The following is a 24,561-nucleotide window of genomic DNA, read 5'->3' on the forward strand; positions in this document are numbered from 1 at the left end:
ACCACTCAGAAGGTGGCGGGGGGGGGGGGGGGGGGAATGCTACTGACTAAACTCTAAAGAATGCTTGTGCAATCACTGAGAATTCTAATTTGACGCATATTGAAAGAGACCTTTGAAACGCAGCTATATGTAGATTTTAACAGATTACCGCTCTTAGGAATATATGAAAAGAACCTGTAAGTGACACGCACAGGGAAATATTTTCCTGAAACTTTCAAAGTGGAACTCTTCCGAATGCTTTTGAACTCAGACTCAGCAGTGCCCATCTTTTCCAGAAAATGTGGTCTGTGGCACCAGCGCCTGGGGGAGATGCATCGTTCCTTCTTTCTGTGTTAAAAGCCTTCACTACTGTCTCCTGGATGTGCTCCCAAGCTGCTCACCCTCCTGCCTCCAGCTTTAATTCAGACACTTTCTGGATCTTACCAGGTGATGTGACCAGAAGGTTTTGTAGACAACTCCATGGAGCTACCAGGTCAAAGGGTAGGTTTGTGGTCCTTCGTCAATTTGAGGGCCAGAGACAACTGGGTCTCGATGTCGAGGCTCCCCCGATGTTGAGGCTCCCCCACCCCCGACTCGGGGCCACCACTTTACTCCAAGCCACCTCAAGAAGTTGGGTGGAGTCTTAGGCTCTGGGCACATGGAGAACTCATCACTCAATCCTTTGTGGAGCCCTCAGACTCCCCAGAAACTGAATTTCAGCCAAAGAACAAAGTTTATTTGTAACCACCTCCTTCCGGGTTCCGCAGCCACAATGTCTAGACACTATTTACTGCAGTCCCCCTGGAGTTGGTAAGGCACACGCTCACGTCTACTTCATCAATCTGACTAATAGCGTGCACAGCCTTTGATGAAGACAAAAGGGGCACCAGATGGCCCCCTCGAGCCTAACTGGGGCTCCTTGTCTCACCCTGCCTGATCTTCCTGTCTCGCCAGACCCCTCCCGGGTCCCACTCCTCTGTCACACCTCTGGGCATCTCTTCTCCTGTGATTCAGCAGCAAGCACACAAACCTCAGTTTTCCCATCTGTACTTTGGGGGTAGTGATGTCTGCCTGGCAGTGTTATTGTGTGGATTCAATAAAATAAAATACGGTGCCGCCCCGGGGTTCACGCCGAGTAAACGCGGGTTTCCCTTCCTGCGTCTCTCCCTCCTGCCTTTCTCAATCCTCCTTCTGTTCTTCCTTCCTCTTGTCCTTCTACGTCATGTTCTTTCCAAAGCCTTTGCCACCCTTCTCCCCGCCCCCTCCATCCTTCTTTTCTTCCTCTTACCATTTCTTTTTTCTTTCCTCCTTTCTTCAGTTTCTCCTTTTTTTCTATCCAACTCCTCTCCTCTCCTTTCCTCCCATGATTAAAAAAAAAGTGGCATGATCACATTTTTAAATTTGGAATGAACTCAGCAGCTGGAGAAAGGAGGCATACTGCAAGGACAGGGACCCGTTCCATCTATCAGGAGCCTCTGGGTGAGAGGGGGTGGGGCCGGGCACAGGAGAACAGCAGGGCGGAGCACTGCCTCAGTGGTGACTTGGAGTGGGGGGCCCGGAGTGGTACCATTTGCAGAAGGAGCCAAAGACCAAGGTCATGCATGTGCATGGGTGAAACTGTGGCATCTCTCTGGGATTAGGAGGGCACCGATGAAAACCTCAGGAAGGGTTTGAATGAAATGTCTTACCAACTGGGTGAAAACAGAAATACACCGATTTTGAAAGGTGAAGGCTTCTGTTTCTTTCGCACTTAATTAATGAACTGCAATTCCATATGTATTACAATATGTATTCAGAAAAATACATTTATGTTATAATGTTATCTATCTATTTTTAGCCTAAATATCCTAAATAGATCCAAAAAATAATAATAAATCCCCAGGGTAGGAACAATAATAGAATGACATATTTAAAAAAATAAAAAGTTGTGTAGCACTGAAATAGTAATCAGGTAGATTTAAAAAGAGAGAGAGAGAGAGACAGAGAGACAGAGAGGGAATAGAGGAAAATCGGCTTGGTTTCCCACAGAGAGTGATCCTCTTTTCCAAGATTTCACATTGGGTCAAATTATTTAAAAAACAGATCTTAATCAAGGCCAGAAGAAGACTTGGAGAGATGGTGCACTAGCTAGAAACCCATTTATTTTTCCTGTCCTTACTACTTCTTTTAGCTAGCTTCTCAATGATACCTCTGATGGGCTGTGTGTGTGTGTGTGTGTGTGTGTTTATTCCTGTCATCTTAGGATTTCAGTAAGTGACGGCTTCACAGGTGATGTCACCATAAGCTCACACTCTAGTTAAAACTAGAGACAAGGAAGTCATCTTTGAAGAAGAAGGAGAAAATGTTTGTCTCGTCTCTCGCTTGCAGATGTCTTCCTGGGGCCTGACTGATGATGAGTTCTGTAGATTAATACACTGTCTCAGAATTGTTTCCTCACCAAGGAGACTCTCTTCTCCTTCCAGGGCACAGAATCTAATTTAAACCAGTTCCTGTGAAGATCACACAGTGGTTGTTGTTTTTTCCCTCTTGGATTTCACAAGGCAAAGGAAATACAAGATAGGAGTAAAAGAGACATTTATTTTCTGTTGTTGAACATCGTTCTGCATTCCAGATGGACTGCGAGCCCCAAGATTTTAATTCACAGGCTGTTTTCATGGATGAGCTCTACATACTTCAGACACTGACCTTCCCTGGAGTGCTGTCAAAGCAGTTAAGGACCTTGATATTCCTTAAAGGCAGTGCTCCAGGGAAGTCAGGCATGGCCTCCCCTCCCTCCCACCTTATTGAGACATAATCAACATTAAAACTGTATGTATTTAAAGTGCAGGGTTAGGTGCAACCTGATGTTTTGGCAAACTTATACAGTGTGAGTTAATTGACACAATCAAGCTAATTAACATACCCGTCACCTCATGAGGTTATCATTTTCTTTGTTTCAGTTTTTTATGTGTGCCTGTGTGGTGAGAATATTTAAGATCTACCCTCTCTGCAAATTTCGCCTGTGTTTCCTTTAAGGATTCCCAGCTTTGGAGGCTGCCTGTCATAAACACCCTCCTTCCCTTTGGAAACAGGATCTCTCTGGTTTCAGGTCCCCTTCCTGAACCCAGTCTGTCTTTTCTTTGACATGTGAATATTTTATACGTCGTCCTGGGTGAGTGTCAGGGTTTCTATTGGTGTTTTTGCAAAAGGCCCAGTTCTTACAAAATTTGAATTCATGTGTTAATATTGTTGACCTAGGAAGTCAAAGGTGCACCTGAGGGGAAACAAGTTATCTTTTCTGGACCATATCTGCCAGAAATGTGGCCGATGGCATTCAGTAACATCACAAACAAATGTTATTTCCCAAGGAGGCAAGAGAATGTTTCTTCACTGACCACCACCCAAAGGAAGTAAAGTAAACCATATTATCTCAGTAAAATCCAATATGTGAAAACCTGCTTTTTCACAAACTGCAGACATAGTATCTATGGCTTGAACTGAGCAAAAAATACAGACCCTCTATTCAAAGAGGCATTAGTTCTGCTACCTTTATCTGCCCTTCAGAGCCATCCTACCAGATTTCTCAAAGCCCACATATCTCTGATGGCTCTTATTTAATCTGCATCTGGAAACTCAAAATATATTTGACATTTTCATTTCTATCAGTTCTATTAAATTAGGTCAACAAATGTTGACTGCTTGTGACAGCATTGTTATTAAGCCCGTGGATGCTAGATTTGTACGACCCAAATTTAGTTGATGGAACTATTAACCAGGATATCCTGGGCAAGTGACTTAGTCACCTGAAGCCTCAGTGTTCTAGTCAGTAAAATGGGAATAATAAAAAGTAGGGAAGGCGCCCTGGCCGGTTGGCTCAGCGGTAGAGCGTCGGACTGGCGTGCGGGGGACCCGGGTTTGATTCCCGGCCAGGGCACATAGGAGAAGCGCCCATTTGCTTCTCCACCCCCACCCCCTCCTTCCTCTCTGTGTCTCTCTTCCCCTCCCACAGCCAAGGCTCCATTGGAGCAAAGATGGTCCAGGCGCTGGAGATGGCTTCTTGGCCTCTGCCCCAGGTGCTGGAGTGGCTCTGGTCTCGGCAGAGCGACGCCCCGGAGGGGCAGAGCATCGCCCCCTGGTGGGCAGAGCTTCGCCCCTGGTGGGCGTGCCGGGTGGGTCCCGGTCGGGCGCATGCGGGAGTCTGTCTGACTGTCTCTCCCCATTTCCAGCTTCAGAAAAATACAAAAACAAAAACAAACAAACAAAAAGAAGTAGGGAAGGCTCTAACTCACAGAACTGCTGGAATGAATAAAGGAGTGTTTATATATAAATATCTTAAAGTAAAGGTTCTCAATAAAGTGTTGCTCATCTTACTATCCTTATGTTCAATATATAATAGTTGCTAGAAACTGGGGGATGTGGGCTCAAGGAAAAGCAGTTCTCCCCTTCAAGGAGAGATTCATGCAGAGGGCTGAGACACAGAGAAGCAAACGGGGTACAACCGGAAGTACCCGGAACAGACTACAGGACAACAGAGAAGGAAGGTCAGTTCTCACTGGGGATACCAGGAAAAGCATCCTGCAGAGGCTACATCGCTCAGGCTTTGAAGGAGGAGGTGCGTGGTGTTTTGAGGGAAGTAAATGGAGAAAAGGGGGATGGAGGGAAATTCCAAGAGGAAGGGACTGGGTCCCAAAAGGCTCTGAGATGGCAAAAGACTGTCCCTGGAACTGAGCAGAGTCCCACCCATAATAAATGCGGGAATAAACGAAGACATGATGAGAAGCCCCTTGTGGCCTCAAAGCAGTGTGTTGGCAGCTCTTGTTATAAATGACAATCATTTGGTGGTTTGTGTATTCCAAAAACAAAACCCCTCTCAATATGTGTGCTAAGCCCATGCTGTCATTCAAAAAGAGAATGCTTTGGGGGCTGAATGACGCTGTTGGCTCAACAAGAAGAATAACATTTGAATCTAATTCTGTCATCCATGCTCTTATTGTAAAAACAACTTGTCCCACCATCCCTACAGCAAAGTTCAGTTCAGATGAGTCAGCTGACCAGATGCATTGTTTTCTCCCCCATACGTTAGTTTCAACCTCTAGGTTCCTGAAATTCTCTGAGCTTCTTTCTGTAGCATGCTATGGGTCTTCACCAGCCTGACTCCTTTTATCCGATTGAGTCCAATCTCCCCCTCTTCGGCACACCTCCTTTCACTGCTGAATAAATAAATCACCCTGGGGTATGTCCAGAGGGAAGATTTTCATAGGAAAGTTCCGTCTGCATTCAACCCCTCATTTATTCAGGCCGAGTTCTCAGGCACCCAAGGAGAAAGAATTAGAAAAAATAAAGAGGTGTTTTCCACTGCCAAGTTTACTAATGTGGTCATTAGCACAGCTGACTTGGGGCCGTGCCCACAGAGAGAGAAAGCTCCACACACATCTTGTCTTGGGGTGGGCAGGAACCTGCCTCCCTCCCCACCCAGCCCTCTGTTTGGTCTCCTACCTCAAGACCGGATAATGCTTACTCCTGGGAGCCTTTCAGGACAGCTGGTGAGCCTGATGAGTCTGAGGCATGTACGAAGGAAGAAGCAAGCAGTATTTCTTTCTCAGGAATAAAAGTCCTGGGGTTAACTCATTAATATCTAGATAACTACAAAACAGGCGTGTTTTTTTTTTTTATTTATTTTTTGAAGAGAGGAGGGGTGTTTTCATCCTAACTTCCAGCTTTGTGGGATAGATAGGCCAGCTACTCAGAGAGATTTTTACAGTTGAATTAATTCATTTACAAACTGGGTTAAAAATAGAATCAACCTTCCTTCTGTTTAAAATTGAGCATTGAATGTTGTTCCTTTTCTTGAGGGAAGGTAGACCACAACTCTAGATGGAGTGAAAGGAGTCATCCCAGGATGCCTCAGATCCCAGAAGTGTACTGTTCCGGGATCTGGGGAAAATGTTAGAGGCGTTTTCCCTCTTCCGGAATTCTCTATGCAAGGACAGTTCCGTGTAAACCAAACCGTGTGTGTGGAAGAGAAAGAATTGAAAAGGAAAAAATTAAATCCGGTGTTTCTGGGACACGGTGGACACAAATAACCCTGTAGATAGATATAGTGTAGGTGGTTGGGAAGGGGAACTAACGAAGCTCTTCTCGCTCAGGGCAGAGGGAGGGGAGTTACTCTTTGCCAGAGCAGGGGAAACGCTGGCTCCAGAGGGGCAGAGAGGCAGGGAAGCGGTCATTTAGGTTTTCATGGGACGCCACGGGGAGCTGCGAAAGCGCCCAGGGCCTGACGTCATTGGCCGTCAGCTGACTGTGCTCAGGACCCGGGCTCCACTGGCTGCAGCCGCAGTCGCGGTGGTGGCGGAGGTGGCAGCCACCGCTGCTCCGCCACCTGCAGCCGGCCGGGCTCAGGACGGCAGTGGCCACGCTGGCCCTGCGGACTCGGCACCCGGAGTTCGGGCTCCACGCGGGTGGATGCAGACACCACGCGACCACCGCGCTGCGCCTTGGTACGCTCCGAGCGTCCTAGGGGCTTTGTCCGCATCCAAGCGCCGGACCCCTGAGGGTGGAAAAGCGGGGCTCAGGCGGGTGGCTCTCAATGCCTTCCCCACGACCCTTCCTGTGAGCGAGGGGAAACTTGGTGTGCTAGGTACATGGGGGCGCGCCCTCGGGATTGGTGTAGTAAAGAGACACCGCGGGAAGCTGCCTGCCTACAATTTCAGGCTACAATTTTGCTTTTTAGCCTGAAAGTTGGCTTTACCAAAAAGCCCCCGAGGGAAGGGCGTTAAGGAGGCCCTCAATTCCGCGCGTGGGCTCTAGGAGCCTGTGGGCAAAGCGGCCTACGAGTCCTGGCTGCGCACCTGCGGAGGACGAGAGCCAGTGCCTAAAAAAGAACAGCGGAGGAACCCGCCTGCACCGCCAGCTGGAGCGCGGGCTCTCGCACGCGGGGACCAGGCTGGGGGCGCCGCCGCCCGCCCCAGCCCGCAGCTGTCCTCTCCCACGTCGCTCAGCCGCCCAGCGCTCGCCGCTGCCTTCAAGACCTGGTGGCGTCCGGGCCACTTCTGGGTGCCAGGTACCCCGCCAACCCATCCCCCACCCCCATGTTCCGGGGGCGTGGCTTGGCGCAAGGGCGGGTTTAAGTCAGAGCGGGTGTCTGACGGATCAGACAAGTCTCCAAATTCCTCCGTGTCGCCCGGTGCCCGCGGCGCACTTGACAGCATCAGGGTGGCACGCGGCACTGCCCTGGCTCCAGAGACGTCTCAGTCGCCTTCCCCGCGGCCTCCGGCCTCCCTTCTCACCCGACCCTTACACCCACCGCACGCACCCAGCTTCGGTTCTTGTCTTGGATCCGCACCGATGGCCTCCCTTCCGGCTCAAGGCTGTTGGCTTTGGAGCCCTCCCCACTTTTTCCTGCCTCCGCCTCCTGCTCCTCCCAGCTCCGGGCCAGTTGGACTCCAAAGAGCGAAGTGAAGGGAATGGGAACTGTGAGCCGCGACTCCTTGGAAGCACAGCTGGAAGGGTTGACCTTGTCTATCGCGGCGACTGGGACCCTGTGGCCCTCCCCTTGCCCCAGGGAATGCGTCGAGCCAGAGCCAGTGCTGCGCGGTCAGTACCGGCTCGGGAAATGGAGACAGTCAGAAATGATGAGCCCAGAAGAAAGCCTCAGCGCACCCCCTCCTCCAAATTAACCGTTTGATGACTTGTTTGCTCTAAGGTTACCTCCTCTCCAAACAGCCCGCGGGGCACCCCACTCCTCCCCCTTCGTTATCCCCTCCCCCAGCTCCGCCCCTGCTCCCTATCCCGGCGCAATGGAGTTCTCCGAAGGGCTCAGTTCCAGCTACAGCTGCTAACTTCGCACCCATCGCCACCGCGGGTCACCCTAGGCCAGCCCCCCTTAGCCGCCAAGTCGTGGGCGTCCCGAGCCCAGTGCCGCAGCCAGGACCCGCCCGGCGCGCAGCAGAAGCACAGCGCTTAGAAACCTCTTGGAGAGCAAAGGCTGCGCCAAGACGCTGAGCTGAGAACCTGCCAGGAAGACTGAGCCGGGGGAGGGGGCTGCGCGGCTCCGAGCGCCGTGACTTCTGCGGACAAATAGCCGCCGCTGCCGCGCACCCCAGCTGCGCGGGTTGGCGGGAACGCGGCGCGCACGGACTCCGGGGTCTGCGACGATCTTCCAGGCGCCCTTTGCCCCGGGGCGCACTATGACCTGACGTGCAGGGGGCCTCCTGCCCAGGGCTCCTGCTGCTGGGCGGCCGGGGACAGAAGGGCTCACCGCCAAGCATTCACCACGCCGCCTTTGGGTCGTTAGGAGCCCCCTCCCCCCCAGCCGCCTCCCTCGGGTTCCGCGCCTCCTCCCTGCGGCCCGGCGCCATGGAGCTCTCCGATGTGCGCTGCCTTAGCAGCAGCGAAGAACTCTACACCATCCACCCGACGCCCCCGGCCGGCGACGGCGGGAGCGGCTCTCGGCCGCAGCGGCTGCTCTGGCAGACGGCGGTGCGGCACATCACCGAGCAGCGCTTCATTCATGGCCACTCGGGCGGCGGCGGCGGCAGAGGGAGCGCAGGCTCCGGCAAAGGCTCGGACCCTGCAGGCGGCGGCCCCAACCACCATGCATCGCAGATGTCCACCGACTCGATGCTGCCCCTCTACTCGCTGGGCCCCGGGGAGAGAGCGCACAGCACGGGGGGCACCAAAGTCTTCCCGGAACGCAGCGGCAGCGGCAGCGCTAGCGGCAGCGGGGGAGGGGGCGACCTGGGCTTCCTGCACCTCGACTGTGCCCCGAGCAACTCGGATTTCTTCCTCAACGGGGGCTATAGCTACCGAGGGGTCATTTTCCCCACCCTGCGCAACTCCTTCAAGTCCCGGGATCTGGAGCGCCTCTACCAGCGCTATTTCCTCGGCCAGCGGCGCAAATCCGAGGTGGTGATGAATGTTCTGGACGTGCTGACCAAACTCACCCTCTTAGTTCTCCACTTGAGCCTGGCCTCGGCCCCCATGGACCCGCTCAAGGGCATCCTGCTCGGCTTCTTCACCGGCATCGAGGTGGTCATCTGCGCCCTGGTGGTGGTGAGGAAGGACACCACCTCGCACACCTACCTGCAGTACAGCGGCGTGGTCACCTGGGTGGCCATGACCACCCAGGTCTTGGCCGCAGGCTTGGGCTACGGACTCCTGGGCGATGGTATTGGCTATGTGCTCTTCACGCTTTTCGCCACCTACAGCATGCTGCCTCTGCCCCTCACCTGGGCCATCCTGGCGGGCCTGGGCACCTCACTGCTGCAGGTGGCCCTCCAAGTGCTGATCCCCAGGCTGGCGGTCATTTCCATCAACCAGGTACCTCTTGCCTGCTTTGCTCTTCCCCCGCGATTCCCTTTGGGTTGTTTAGCAAAAGCTTGGTGAGAGACAGGCTGCCTGCTCCCTTGAGCCCTCTGGCCCAGGTCGGCTCAGTGCCTTGCACCTAGGAGGTCCTGGGTGTTAGCAGATGATGTTTCTCCCTTATAGAGGAATTGGAACTAAACGACCTCCAAAGTTTCTGCCAACTCTAACCTTGTATTCTGATTCTATGAGTAGTTCTTCTCGGACATCACCTGAGAAGCTGGCTTTCTGCTCTGCACACATCTCCCAGGGTCTGTAGTCTTTGGAGCAGGAGAGGCACCCAATTGAGAAGATGACCCATTTCTTTACAGCTTTACTCCTGAGAGTCACAGCAGGGGGTGGACTCAGGATTCAGAGCTGTGTTTCTGTGTATCTTTGTGTTGCAAACCCTCAGTTCTTGGAGGCATCAGCATTTGCTAAACACCAACTAATTGCTGGGGCTGGAACTCTACTTGTGTCCTCTCACCCAATACTTCAGACAATCCTTTGACACTGTTTTATCTGGGAATTCTTTATTGCATTGGGGACCTAAGATGATATCTTTTTTATAGAAGCCACCCCCAATGCTTTGAATAAGTCAACCTTGGGAATTGGAGCAGGGTATGTGTGGGGTGTGGAGGTCCAAAGAAATCAAGTTTTGCTTAATTGAAAAAGGGCATTTTGATGTAGATGGTTTGAAATATTTAGGTGGAACTTGACTCTTTAGTTCTCTTTCTCCTTCCTCCCCCTTTCTTCCTATCTTTCCCCATTAAATATGGATGTGTTTAGGTGAACAAAGTTCCCATTGTCTGTGAATGAGAAGGTAGACGGTGCCTTTATTGTTGACATTCATGAAAATCAATAGATAATTAATAGCCTGGCACTTCCTTTGCCAAATGTCTGGTAGGGAACAGGAGACTAAATTTGGGGGCTTCTCGATAAAAGTGAGGGAACCATGTCAGCTGAAGTGTTTTCCCGTAGAAGGCTGAGACTAGGTGTGGAGTCAGGAGGCTGGCTGCGTGTGTGTTCCTACGCTAGCTGACCTCAGGCTCCGTGTCACTTTTGCTGTATCAGAAGATTAAATACTCCTCTTCCTTGTGGTCAGCTCTGCGTAGATGGTTCTTAGAATAAATTGGTACACCGCCTGTGCCACCTCTGAAAATTGCTCTTGACTGTTGTGGCACCATGTGAGTGGTTTACCCATCGTTGACCTCTTGGGCTTCTTGTCAATTTGGGATTCTCTCCCTTCTCTGATGGCTCTGTCTGCATTTGCTCAGGGTAGTTATCTGGTTGACCACTTTCACAGTGCATTTTGAAGTCTCCCTGCATAGAGCAAAGAGTATACTGGCTATGGCCATCAGGGATGAGATGGAGTTAATGAGAGCCTGAGTGAGTAGGGACTGACCAGCTAAACCTTTCCTAATGAAAGATAATAATGAATGATTTGTCAAAATTATCAGGAACCTTTAATGCCTACAGATGATAAAGATGCCATTTGGGATTTTATAAAATTATATCATAACTGTGTTTCTCGATCCTGTTGGTACATGCACCTGAACTGAATCTCGTCTACATCTCTCTTCCAAGTGCTCTCGTTTTATTTTTGCATTTTCTTTGCTATGTACCTGACGTCAGCAAATCTCTCCTCCCATTCTTATTCTTCCCTTTCCCTTGTCTCGTCCTCTTCTTTTATCCTCTCTTCTTTCCTTTTCCTTCTCTTCCCCCCCCCCCACAATATGACAGAGCTATGAGATCATTTGCAGAAAATTCCATTTATTATAACCGACTGCTTTGCATACACTAGTCTTCGTCAGGAGCCATTACTAAAAGATTTCATCATGTCAGTTTGGAATAGTATTTGGAATAACACATTCTAAGTGGCAAGAGATGAATATTTTCTAAGTTCTAACTATAGAGGCAGTGTCCTTGCCAAATGAATCCAGAAACTCAATGTCGGCCCCATATTTGTTTTATACTCTACTCAAATACTACCAGATGGCAGAAGATTAAAAATAACCCCAAAATGTCTTCCCACACCCACCTCATTCTAAACAATCCTTCACTGTGAAAACAAGGTCCTGGTATGCACACCAGGCTCATTCACCTTTCTGTTGGAGGAGGAATTGTAGGTGAACTCCAGTTTCCTGAACTGAGTCACCTTTCACCTGCCTCTCCGACCAGACAGAGAGCTATCCTTCCCTTTAGGTGCTGAAGAACCTTTGTGGCTTTGGCTACAAAACGTTTTCCGTTGGCGCCCTCTAGAGGTCCAAGCTTCTCTCTTAGACTGCAGAGGGCTGAAGATGGCAGGAGTGAAATCGCTTTTAAAAAAAAATCGGTGGTTTTTGAATAGGTACTGTTTCGTTTTCCCTATTTGGTAATATACAGGGAGAAGCAAAATATTTACAGTTGTGAGTACATGAAACACAGAGTTTATTTTTGTATTATTACTTACTACTTACTGTATTATTTTCCATACAAACAAGGTAGCCTGTATAAGGTACACGTACAATCTGCTAACGACTTTGCATAGCAACTAGGATCAAGTCCGGACTCCTTACCATGAACTCCACCAGCCTCTGTGAGCTGGCTGTTGCTTCTCTCTCTGTTTATCTTTCTTTCTCATCTCCTCCTCGGGCTCCAAATACACTGTCGCTTTCTGTCATTCAGATATCCCAAGCTCTTTCTCACTCCTCTGCCTTTGCACCTGCTGCTTAAAACATTTGTTCCCAGGTCTTCATAGGATTGACGCCTTCTCATTAGTTCAGACTCCCTCCCTAATGCATGAAGTGTTTTATTGTCTCCAGGGCACACCCACCACCTGAAATTATCTCATTTGCTTATATTTACTGTTTCTTCCCTTGCCGGCACAACCTCAGAAGCTAAATACCACCTATGGGCAAAAATGTTGTCTGTCGTGTTTACTGCTTTAGACTTAGCGCCCCAAAACATTCCAGGCACATAGTAGGTGCTCAACAAACAGTCGCTGAGTAAACAAGACTGTTCATTGCGTAGACAGTCTTATAAAGTGTCCGAGTTCCCTGACGTTGGGTTGGCGAAAGGTTTCTGCGCACACAGATAAGTTGTATCTATGTAAGACAGCCTTTTACATATAAATACCTTTGGAGAAACCAAACTGCAATATGAATCCTTTACTTCTATTCCGTGTTCACATGGAACTAAGTCCCTTTATATGCATTATCACATCTAATGATGACAAACAGATAGGATCATCCTTTGTTTTCATTTCAGAGATGACGTGCTGGATTCTTAGTGACTTTAAAGGGATGTCCCAAAGATGATGACCCTCCCAGGTGCTCAGAGCAGGATGGAAATCCTAGCTCTAGGGCCAGGATTTCAGGAATCATTGGGGGTTGTCCTAAACACATAAGTACTTGAAGTGGCCCAAGAGTGAGGAGTACCTGTTTCACTACCCAAGAGAGTCATACCCCATAACACAAGCAGTAATATTTAATGGGAAAATCAGGAGAAAAATGATGGAATCGCTGGGAATAGGCCCTTTGTAAGAAGCTCATCATCAAAGTTCTCAGCTAGCTACAACTTTGTCAACAGAAGGCCATAAACTCTGCAGTGTCATCTTTCTCTACAGTAATCTCGATTCCCATTAATAAAACAGCTCCCGTTTAACCCAGCATTTTCGAGAAGCAGGAAGCAAGGGCGAGTATACAGTTCGCACACCTGAGCAGCCATTGCATTTCACCAAAAACACCATTTCCAAAAGTAGCCAATGAGCCGCTGAGGGGCTTCCTTACTCCAAGCTATGAGAACCCAAGTCTCCTCTTTCTGTTCTGTGGCCTGACAGGGTAACAGCCCAGCTGCAGGTACCCCGGATGAAGGAGACAGTCCTGTGTCCACTTAGACCAACACGTGTTTTCCACTGTGGGTACGAGATGGAACCGAAATGGCACCCCCTCCAGGGGCCTTCTGGCCATCAGCAAAGAGATGGTTTATGTCTTCTCCACTCAGTGGACAGAGAAGTTCACTCAAGTCGTGGACTTCCCATCCAAGCAGAGAGATCCTTGTCCCGGGCAGGCCTGATGACCCATATGTTGTGTAGGTCCCAAGCGGCACTGGAAATACTGAGGAAACATCAGAAGGTCGAAAGCCCACTTTAAAGGGTTCCTGTGACATTGACCCTGACAAAGCTCAGCTCTAGGTAACCCCAGGGCCACAGTGATGCCCTCATTCATTTCTAGTTAAATCAGCTCCATGTTCGTGATTGAAACTAATGATCCTAGTGCCTTTGTTCAGCGTCTAAGACACAGACTTTTCTCCCACCTCTGAAATAAGTTGTTTATCCTGCCAACTCAGTATACCCATCAGAAAATTCATTGCAAAATGACATTAGAGGTCTAAATAAAATATTAATGATGAGGTTGTAGTTACTAGATTTTTCACAGGATAGATAAAGTCTCAGCACTGTTGCTATAATTAGGGTTTTCCTCTATTTTAATTGCTGGTGACAATATTATGAGCTCTCTAACATTTAAAACTCATTTTGTTCTCATTCTTCAGCTCATTAGTGATAAGATGGTGGAAATCATTTAGCTATTGGAAAACTGAGAGGCAGCCACAAGGAATCGGAAAGATTGCTGCTTTCTGCTTTCTTCTGGGGGGTCCTAAAATGTTAAAGCGCGTCACTCATTAGTCTCCTGCAACCTCTTGGAGAGGTAGATCAGAGGAGTGTCAGAGTGGAGGTGATTTCTCCAGGAGGACTCTTGTGCAGAGGCCGCCAGGTGTGCAGGCCAGGGCAGCACGTGCTCAAGGTCACGCTGTCAGACGGGAACTTCCCGCGCATTTTCTTTCCTGGCTTACACACGTCGCATCAAACAGTAGAGATGAGAGCCAGGTAAGAACTAAATCAAATCATGGTCATTAAACTTGACTCATAGCAAGAGACTTTTTAGCTTATCATTTGGCCTTTTTAAAAAAAAGATCCTTGGGGGGGGAGAATGCATTTTTCATACCGGGTAAGACAGTTTTATGGTATGAGTAGGTGGGGTGGGGGTCGGAGAGAAGTGGGCCTTGCATGCGCTTAAAAATGCGTTTCTGATCGTTTGAGGGAAAGATGGGCTTCCCAGTGAAGTACAGTATAATGGAATTACCAACATCTCTCCCCGTCTGTAGAGTTGAAACGTAAGCATATAGTGTGTGTTCTCTGTCTGCTAATTCAAATCAAAGGGACAGAATCGTATGCCCATTTAACATACAGCAAATGACAAGTGATTTAAATCATCCCGGTTTGGTAGTCGATATCAAGGAAGAAACACACTTCAAAACACACAAATATCCAGTAAATGAATGAATGCAGCTCCGTAAGATGGTGTGCCTTTTTTTTTTTTTTTTTGTATTTTTCTGAAGCTGGAAATGGGGAGAGACAGTCAGACAGACTCCCGCATGCGCCCTACCGGGATCCACCCGGCATGCCCACCAGGGGCGACGCTCTGCCCCTCCAGGGCGTCGCTCTGCCACGACCAGAGCCACTCCAGCGCCTGGGGTAGAGGCCAAGGAGCCATCCCCAGCGCCCGGGCCATCTTTGCTCCAATGGAGCCTTGGCTGCGGGAGGGGAAGAGAGAGACAGAGAGGAAGGAGGGGGGGGTGGAGAAGCAAATGGGCGCTTCTCCTATGTGCCCTGGCCGGGAATCGAACCCAGGTCCCCCGCACGCCAGGCCGATGCTCTACCGCTGAGCCAAACGTCCAGGGCCGCCTTTTTTTTTTTAAGTGAGAAGAGGGGAGATAGACTCCCTCATGCACCCCAACAGGGATCCACCTGGCAACCCCCGCCTGGGGTTGATGCTCAAATCAACCAAGCTATCCTCAGCTCCTGCGACCAATGCTCAGACCAGCCGAGCCACTGGCTGCAGAAGGAAAAAAGGGAGAGAAGGGGGAGAGGGAGGGAAGAGAAGCAGATGGTCGCTTCTCATATTTGTCCTGACTGAGGATCAAACCGAGGACATCCACACACCAGGCCTATGCTCTAGCCACTGAGCCAACTGGCCAGGACCATGTATGCCTTTTTTTTTTCATGCCTTGACCGTGGGGCTACAGCAGAACAAGTAACCCCTTGCTCGAACCAGCGACCTTGGGTCCAAGCTGGTGAGCTTTGCTCAAACCAGATGAGCCCGCGCTTAAGCTGATGACCTTGGGGTCTCAAACCTGGGTCCTCCGCATCCCAGTCCAACGCTCTATCCACTGCACCACCACCTGGTCAGGCATGTATGCCTTTTTTAAAACCCCAAATATCTTCATTCTTGAACATTTTCCTTTAGCCAATTCATATAGGCTTAAAAAAACCCAGCTGCCTCATAGCAGCATATCTGAGAAAATGACTTTCAAAATCAGATTTGAGTGTCAACAATCCCAAGAGATTCCTATGAATGCCACAAAATGGAAATATTCCTTCTTACTTGTGAAAAATACCCAGAGACTCTCCATTTTGGTTCTATTTTTTCCTTCCTTTCCTTTCCTTATTTTTTTCTTTGGAGTGTGGGTGGACAGAGAGGAGGCTTTGCACAGGATGTTTTGAATGACTTCTCAAATGACCTGTTAAATCCAGTCACCCTGATCTGTAGGCACCTTTGCCCTGAAGTGGCCCATAGACTTGACGTCTGATTTAGAGAGAGTTGTAAAATGATTGCAGGGCGCGTGCTTTGCAAGATCGGATTATGAATGCATTTTCCTTCATCTCCGGTCCTGTTATCTGACCAGTATCGGTGGGTCAGAGCATAACTAGATTAGCACTGGGAAGACTGGGAGGACCGTACCTCAGGAGCAGCTGCTGCAATGTCATGCTAAGTAGGACAAATGCATTAGTCATATTTACATCTGGGTGATTGATGGCATTTGAAGAGCTCCTCAAAAATAAATGAAACCAAGCCAAGGAAGAAAAGATGATTTTTTTAAAAAAGTTTATCCCCAAGTCAGTGCTGCTGGCAACGTGTCATCAAAGGGCACTACTACAATCATGCTGATGTGACATTTCACTGTTGTCTAAATATTTCTTAGGATGCTAATTTATTCATTTCACAAGTGTGTCTCTTTTTAGTTGGCCCTACATGTGTTTATTTTCAGAACATAAGAGACACTTAACAGCGTTCATCTCAAACCTTTCCTCTCACCAACAAATGGGCACAATATTGATTCCCTGAGAGACGGGCAGGTCCAGGACAGGCGTGGACAGCACATCTGTTCACTCGACAGATTGGTCGGGGAGCGTGTTCTTTGCTCCCTCAGAGCTGGAATTCAAGGTAACAGAAACTGGAGGTTGGTGAATTTCTGGGAGCTCTCCTTCTGAGCCTCAGTTAGCAAGAGAACAGGTTCTGTGAAGCATTTCTTCCCCAGCATTTTCTTGGGGCGTGGGTCTAGAAACTCTGCCCCACCCTCAGACACCACAGGGCCGTGGCGGCCAGGATAGTCTGTCCTGTGCGTCCCGGGAAACGTGCTTGGATTTACACACTCCCATGACATCATGTGAGCTTTGTTTATGAAGGACTATTTTAAGAAGTCAGGTCACTCAGGCAGTACTTTGGAAGCCAGCTTTTCTCACTGCAAGATTTTTCACAGCCCTGCAGGGCACCGGAAGAAAGAAGAGTAGATTTATTAACTGTCGAGGTGCTGGACACTCCAAGGGAGGCCTGGCCACATCCTGGTAGGAATAAAGACCGTTCTCCCAGTAAATGCAACTATGTGACCACCTTCCCCACCAGGGAACTGAGGTGATAACTCAATGTGATGTCGATCAACCTGCAATGCATTGTTCCTTTCCAATCTCCGCATTGGACTCTGGACTTGTCTGCGATTTGGTATTTGATATCATTTACCTAGATCATGTACAAGTATGAACAATACTTTGCACATTCATTCAGTGCTGGGGTTTTCTACCCCTCCCCTCCCACTTCCTGACTTTATTTTGCATACACTTTTTGTTTGAAGTTCCAAACGCTCCTAAATCAGGAACTGATAAAATTTTTCATGGTGAAGACATGAGCTCGATGTGCGATGAAATCATACTAACGTGATGGGTTTTGTTTTGTTTTTTAATGAGTAAATTGTTAAAACAGCCGTCTCTAAACAAAGTGCTGACTGGCATACAATTTACACATGAATCGAGAACTGTTTTTGGAACCGTTTTTGTAAACAACACATCCTTGCCCTGAGTCAGCTGGTTTTCCAGTTGACTGGAGTCAACAATTTCAGAATATTTTCTTCTTTTGTGTGTGTGTGTGTGTGTGTGATTACATGCTGAATACACATGACTGCTTATAAAACAGAGACAACTAAGGATTAGGGAATGCATAAGTAAAATACATGTCTCTCTCTAACTCAGGCCACGGGTAGAAGAAATGCCACTTTGCAGACAGGAGAATGGAGAGGGCGCAGAACAAGAGGCCAGGATGCCCAGAAGGCGTTTGCCAGTGGAGTCAGCCGCCCCTTTCGGGGCTCCTCCGAAACCCCTGTCCAACAATGGATGCTTCAATTTTGGGGACCAGAATTCTGACACAGGGTCAATCCATCAGCAAGAGAGGATGGCAAAGATAGATTAGATTTCACAGCCCCACAAAAACTGCAGGACATCATTAGGATGAGAGGGAGGATGAGACTGAGAAGGTAAATTATTCAAGGAGTATTTGTTGACTGCCTGTTGGGCTCTAGGTTCTGCATACTAAACAGTCCCGGGTTGCTGCTCTCATGAGGCTGGGACTTGAATGGATTTGGGAGCAGTTGTGACTCTGGTGCAGAAAGGGCAGGTCTGTACCGGCACTTAAAACATGTTGGGAATATATAGCTTTCAGTGAAGATGTATGTCAAGGAGTCTTGGGTGCAGATCTCTAAAGCATGAAAGATCAAAGCTGAAGGAGTTTGTTGTTGTTGTTGTTGTTGTTTTTAGGAAAGATCAGACTCTCTAAGACAGGGGTCCCCAAACTATGGCCCATGGGCCGCATGCAACCCCCTGAGGCCATTTATCCGGCCCCCGCCGCACTTCCAGAAGGGGCACGTCTTTCATTGGTGGTCAGTGAGAGGAGCATAGTTCCCATTGAAATACTGGTCAGTTTGTTGATTTAAATTTACTTGTTCTTTACTTTAAATATTGTATTTGTTCCCATTTTGTTTTTTTACTTTAAAATAAGATATGTGCAGTGTGCATAAGGATTTGTTCATAATTTTTTTTATAGTCCGGCCCTCCAATGGTCTGAGGGACAATGAACTGGCCCCTGTGTAAAAAGTTTGGGGACCCCTGCTCTAAGATATTGTAAATCAGTATGGTCCCTCCTTCCTTGTGAAGACTGTAAGGGGACCCCAGGGAAGGGCTAAGAGGTCAGATAGTTATCCATCTCCTTGTCATAAACTGAATGCACGTGACCCTGATGACCAGAAGACCCAGCATGAGGGAGCCTCATGTTGGGAGGTTAGATCGGTCCGCAGCCCCGGGCACCCCCAGGCCTGCTTTCACAGTGACCCCAGCTAAACGCTGAGGGGCTTGCCTTGGAGCTCCAGGCTGCCCATCTCTACACGAGCGTGGACAGACACGGCGCTTAGGCCAGGCTCAAGTCCCACTTCGTGGCACGTTGCTACATCGTGCATTGTGCCCTGTCAGGGAAACATCATTACTATTTCCATGCGCCCCTTGAATTCCAGGACTGTGCCTTACGCATCCCTGTGTTCATCCCCGGCACCTGGCACATGGGGAGCTCTGAATATCATACTTCTACATGAATGGAGTGAGTGATTATTACCCGACTCTCTCCTTCCTCCTTGACCACCCCCAACGCACAGTCACGCAGCCATCAACAGGGAACGAAAAGCCAGTGAGAGAACAGGAATCGGTTTCCCTGTTCAACACAGGTAAGAGCCCACCAAACCGGACCCCATGAAGTGCTTTGGCCTGACAGCCACAAGCTGAGATTTTGCCACAAGTATGTTAAACAAGTGACAATGGGTAACATGAAGAAAAACTCAAGGGGTCATCTAGATTATTTAAGTAAAAAAAAAAAAAGTGGAAGAAGAAAAGAAAAGAAAGGAAATATATGGACCTAAATTATTCATAGGTGTTTGTCCATTGCTGAGTATTTTAAGTAGAAACAGCCCATCCCAAAATAGAGTCCAAGTACTAATGCAGGTCTTACCCTCTCGTTGGCTCCCATCCTGGTTCTTCCGCTCTCTGGCTCTGAATCCAAACACCAACACCCCACTCAGGCCTTCTGAGCTCTGTGGTGTACCCAAAATTGCTTCTTTGACTTGACCTCTCAGTGGTGTCCCCTTCAGGTCACCAGTGGATGTTCACCCTCTGGGTTCACACAGTTACAACTGTGGGCAAAGGGCGCCCCCACCTTCCTACCTGACTGCTGACATCTCACACCAATCCAGCTGGTCTACCCCACTCCTAAGGGGAAGACAGCGAACAGAACCTGTTGACTTTGCTGAGCACAGTAACTGGATAATTGCTTACTCCGCCATGCCCCACAGCTTCGAACCTATCACATAGGGACCAGTTTGTATCCTAACAGGACCAGTTTGTCTGGAGACTGCCTAAAGCCAAAGTACAGCCTGACCTGGGGCATGGGAACCCAATGCGGTTAACTAAAGCCAACTCCACGAAGTCCCCAAAATGCTTATAAGTCTTCTGTTTTCAATGTTGTGAGTCATTGTGCCACTTAGTTCATATTTCCACTCTCAGTTCAAGAAACAGAATCCAAATCACCAAGGACAAATTCGTTTTTTTCTAAATTCAAAGTCAAACTGCCCCCAAAGCCCGGGTGAGCCTTCCTAGCCGACTGGTGGCGTGCAGCTCAATACTAGGTTCACGGCCGGTTCACAGCCTCTATCCAATAGAGTCCCCTGTTCTCTCTTCATGAGATAGATACAAATTCAGAGCTTTTCAGCCTAGTGACACGGAACGCCGAACCCCTACAACCTAGAGAGGAAATGCATCCCGAAACTGTATGCCCTGGCCACCCGGCTTGCCTCCCCCAGTCCTGGCTTCAGTTTATATCAAAAAGGAAGGCGCTGACTTGAACTGAGATGAGGCTACATTTCCTCATTAAGACCTGAAGGAGGAAGGGGGGCTGCAGGTGAGATTGGGATCATGGTGTCCTTATTTGTTTCTGTTACCCTGTGCTCTCTGATGACAGGCACTGTCCTTTTGTGTATCCCTGGACTAGACGTGGGCACAGGGGGTGCTTGTAGAAGAGGCTTGTTGAGTAACTGCCCAAACAGTCATCTTAGCACCCATATCACTGCTTCCCTTTTCAGAGTCAGGACACGGAACACAGAGTACCTACATCATTTCCCTTTGGCCATACAGCCAATAAAGGATTCTAAAACACACCTGTCTCATTTCAAAGTTGCCCTTCAACCTGATGGTCTTCTCAGGCCCCTGGATCTCAGTGGACTCTGCTAGTTTCAAAGGCAGTATATTAAAAGTCATGAAGGCCTGACCAAGCAGTGGCACAGTGGATAGAGCATTGGCCTGGGACACTGAGAACCCAGGTTCAAAACCCCAAGATTTCCAGCTTGGGTGCAGGCTCATTGGGCTTGAGCACAGGGTCACTAGCTTGAGCGTGTAGTCGTCTGCTTGAGCATGGGAACACAGACATGGCCCCATGGTTGCTGGTTTGAGCCCAAAGGTCAGTGGCTTGAAGCCAAAGGTCATTGGCTTGAGCAAGAGGTCACTGGCTTGGCTGGAGCCCTCTAGCCCTCTGGTCAAGGCACATATGAGAGAGCAATCAATGAACAACTAAAGTGCTGCAATGAAGAACTGATGCTTCTCATCTCTCTCCCTTCCTGTCTGTCTGTCTGTCTCTCTCTCTCTCTCTCTCTCGATTAAAAAAAAGTCATGAAGAAGAAGAAAAATGAAATTCATATTTCAAAGGGTAGCAAGGCTTATAATCATGTTACTGCTCTGTGGAGCCAGAGGGGCATCACATTGTATTGAAAATAGCACCTTATCACCATCTAAAGCAGGAGTCCCCGAACTACGGCCCACGGGCACATGCGGCCCCCTGAGGCCATTTATCCAGCCCCCCCCCCCCCCCCCCCGCTGCACTAAGGGAAGGGGTACCTCTTTCATTTGTGGTCAGTGAGAGGAGCATAGTTCCCATTGAAATACTGGTCAGTTTGTTGATTTAAATTTACTTGTTCTTTATTTTAAATATTGTATTTGTTCCTGTTTTATTTTTTTTACTTTAAAATAAGATATATGCAGTGTGCATAGGGATTTGTTCATAGTTGTTTTTTTTATAGTCCGGCCCTCCAACGGTCTGAGGGACAGTGAACTGGCCCCCTGTGTAAAAAGTTTGGGGACCCCTGATCTAAAGACTGACATGGGACCTTACATCCAATACAATGCTACTTTTGCTTTTTTGTTTTGTTTTGTTTTGTTTTTGTTTTTTAATTTAATGAGAGAAGGAGAGGCAGAGACAGACTCCCACATGTTCCCGGACCAGGATCCACCCGGCAAGCTCACCAGGGGGCGATGCTCTGCCCATCTGGGGCCCTTGCTCTGTTGCAACTGGAGCCATTTTTTAATACCTGAGGCAGAGGCCATGGAGCCATCCTCAGTGCCCAGGGCCAACTCATTCCAATCGAGCCATGGCTGCAGGAGGGAGAGAAAGAGAGAAAAGCAAGGGGGGCAGTGGAGAAGCAGATGGGCGCATCTCCTATGTGCTCTGACCGGAAATTGAATCCAAGACATCCACACACTGGGATGATGCTCTACCACTGAGCCAACCAGCCAGGGCTACGATGCTACTTTGGACAGGCCACTCAACCTGCCGTGGCCTGGAAATGAATTCCCCACGGCTCTCACATTCTATCACGATGAAATCCTTATTGATATTCCTCAAGGTCTAAAGTTTTTATCCCGACGAGCTATAATGAATGTGAACTTGGGATCTGTGTCCTTTCCTGGCTTGTCTCCTGAGATCACCTAATGGCACATCTCATAGCAGACATAAGAGCAATGGGAGTAGTGATGCAGCCAGTGCTGAGAGAATGACTTATTAGGTGGTTTTAATATTTAATGTCTCCTGGTGGTTTAATTACATTGGACACCACAAGTTGTAAAACGTGTGCCATTTTAGTCTGTTGATGTGTCTGCAAGAGAATAGTGCCTGAGATATTTAATTGACAGATAGTTGTTTCTTTTGAATATTTAATTAGGACTCGTGGCACTTGTCAGAATCGCCTATCTGGCTTTTTCCAAATGTGTGTGTCCGCTGTGATCAATGAGCCATTTTCTGTCAGTATTACCCAGAAGTGATCAAGCTGGGCACTTGTGCAGCCCAAGTGTCCCCAGTGGGGAGGCTGGCTTGTGTGGCTTCCTCTCCATTGTCCACGGACCCCAGGAATTAGACACCGTGGCCCGAGGAACTCACTGAAGCCGGCTGCACACTACTCATTTCATCTATAACGAGATGCTGTCAGAACTTCACCGTTTATAAATATTAAAGGAGTTGATGAATATGAAAGCATTTTGAACCGATAGCAGGAACCAAGCCCTGAGCAGTGGTAGTATTATTTATGAAACGGGTGAGTCTGACGTGGTCATACCGCAGCAGGCTGCCTCACTCAGCCATGGGGGTGGCAGTGTGCCCGACACCGGACAGCTGTCCACAGGCCACAGGCGGACTGCCTGAAAGGGTAGGTGAGATGGGAAGGCCCCCGTTTCCAGGAGTCCTTGCACCCTAGAAGCAGACAGTGTCCCTCAGCATGGGGGGGGGTGCCCACTAACGGTCAAGCTTCAGTGTTCCCTTCGTGTACAAAAATATCGGTCCTTAGGAACTGCCCCTTGGTCAGGTAGCTAGAACAATCTTCCAAGGAAGAGAAGCCACTTTGCACTTGAGGCCTTTCTCTATGCAAAGTCCTTCCTCATCTGTGGACAGTGGAAACAAATTTTCATTTGACATCTTGCAAAAAAATCGACCTTGGTTCAAGGTAATTTCGATGTTAACAAAAAAAAAGGTTAAAAAGATAATTTTTAAATCTAGTTAATAAACTTTCTTTCCAGCTGTTTCATCTGGAAAATCTGCCCTTTTTTCACCCGCCTGCCCCCTTTAGCTGTCTGCCTGTCTGGTGAGCAGAGGTATGGCACCTGCCCCAGACGTCTGCACCATGAGGAGACCTTGGGGATGGAAGCACATAGGAGGGTGGTGGGCCACCAGGAAATGAGCCTCCTAGGCCCCTGGCCAGTTGGCTCAGTGGTAGAGCGTCGGCCTAGCATGTGGATGTCCTGGGTTCGATTCCTGGTCAGGGCACACAGGAGAAACTACCATTTGCTTCTCCTCCTCTCCCCCTCCTCTCTCTCTGTCTCTTTGCCTCCTGCAGAGATGCCTCGATTAGTTCAAGTACCTCAACCCTGGGCACTAAGGATGTTTCTGTGGAGCCTCTGCCTCAGGCACTAAAAGTAGCTTAGTTGCAAGCATGGCCCTAGATGGGTAGAACATTGGCTTCAGGCCTGGGTTGCCAGGGGATCCTGGTCAGGGCACATGCAGGAGTCTGTCTCTCTATCTCCCCTCCTCTCACTTGGAAAAAGAAGAAAAAGCAAAAAAAAAAAAAATGGGGAAAATAAGCCTCTTAGAACAGTGATAATGCTATGAAGTCACCATACTAGCCCTAGACTGTGCCTTCTTAGATAATTGTTTTATGTGACATAAAATAGACTCCACATTTGTTTAGTCCACTGTTATTTTAGTTCTCCATTACCATCATCCAAATGCAATGCCTAATCAATACCGGCTGCAAATGTATTCCTGGTGCATTGTCCAATAAATTAACAGTGACGGCTCCTTGAGATAACATTGCAGCTCTTCTCTGCTACTTAATGATATAATCATCTAAGACAAACGAGTCATTTTCATTTTGTTATATATATTTTTTTGCTCCATACATGAGATTTTCAGGGACCAGAAAGACCCAGATCAGATGTTGTGTCATCTGATGTATAATTTATAGCACTAGAATAAATGCCAGGCAGTAATTACGGCTGGAGAAGATTTGTGGAACTATTTCCCAAAGGAAGTAACAGATACCTTCCTATTTATAACTCTTTGAAATTGCACCACGCCTTGTGGGATTAAAAAGTCATTCCTGGAGGTACTCAGCAGAAGACAGATGCCGTCACCAGGGATTTGGGGCAAAGGGGAAGGCGTTGAACTTAATGGCGTTCAAAGCCCTTTCTAATTCGAAGCTTATGACTCTGTGATGCTGGATGTGATAAAGTGGTTAGATGTAGAATAATTGAACTCTAAA

General features: G+C 48.5%; 1 protein-coding gene across 1 annotated transcript in view; it reads left to right on the forward strand.

Moving 5' to 3' along the window:
• Window positions 1-6,896: 6,896 nt before the first annotated feature.
• Window positions 6,897-24,561, forward strand: part of ADCY8 (adenylate cyclase 8) — a 176,194-nt gene continuing 158,529 nt past the window's right edge. The window contains exon 1 of the mRNA XM_066265646.1: window positions 6,897-9,276. Coding sequence (XP_066121743.1) covers window positions 8,314-9,276 — 963 coding nt within the window. The 5' untranslated portion in view covers window positions 6,897-8,313. The remainder of the gene's footprint in view (window positions 9,277-24,561) is intronic.

This window comes from Saccopteryx bilineata, chromosome 3, assembly GCF_036850765.1.
Source record: "Saccopteryx bilineata isolate mSacBil1 chromosome 3, mSacBil1_pri_phased_curated, whole genome shotgun sequence".
Lineage (NCBI taxonomy): Eukaryota > Metazoa > Chordata > Mammalia > Chiroptera > Emballonuridae > Saccopteryx > Saccopteryx bilineata.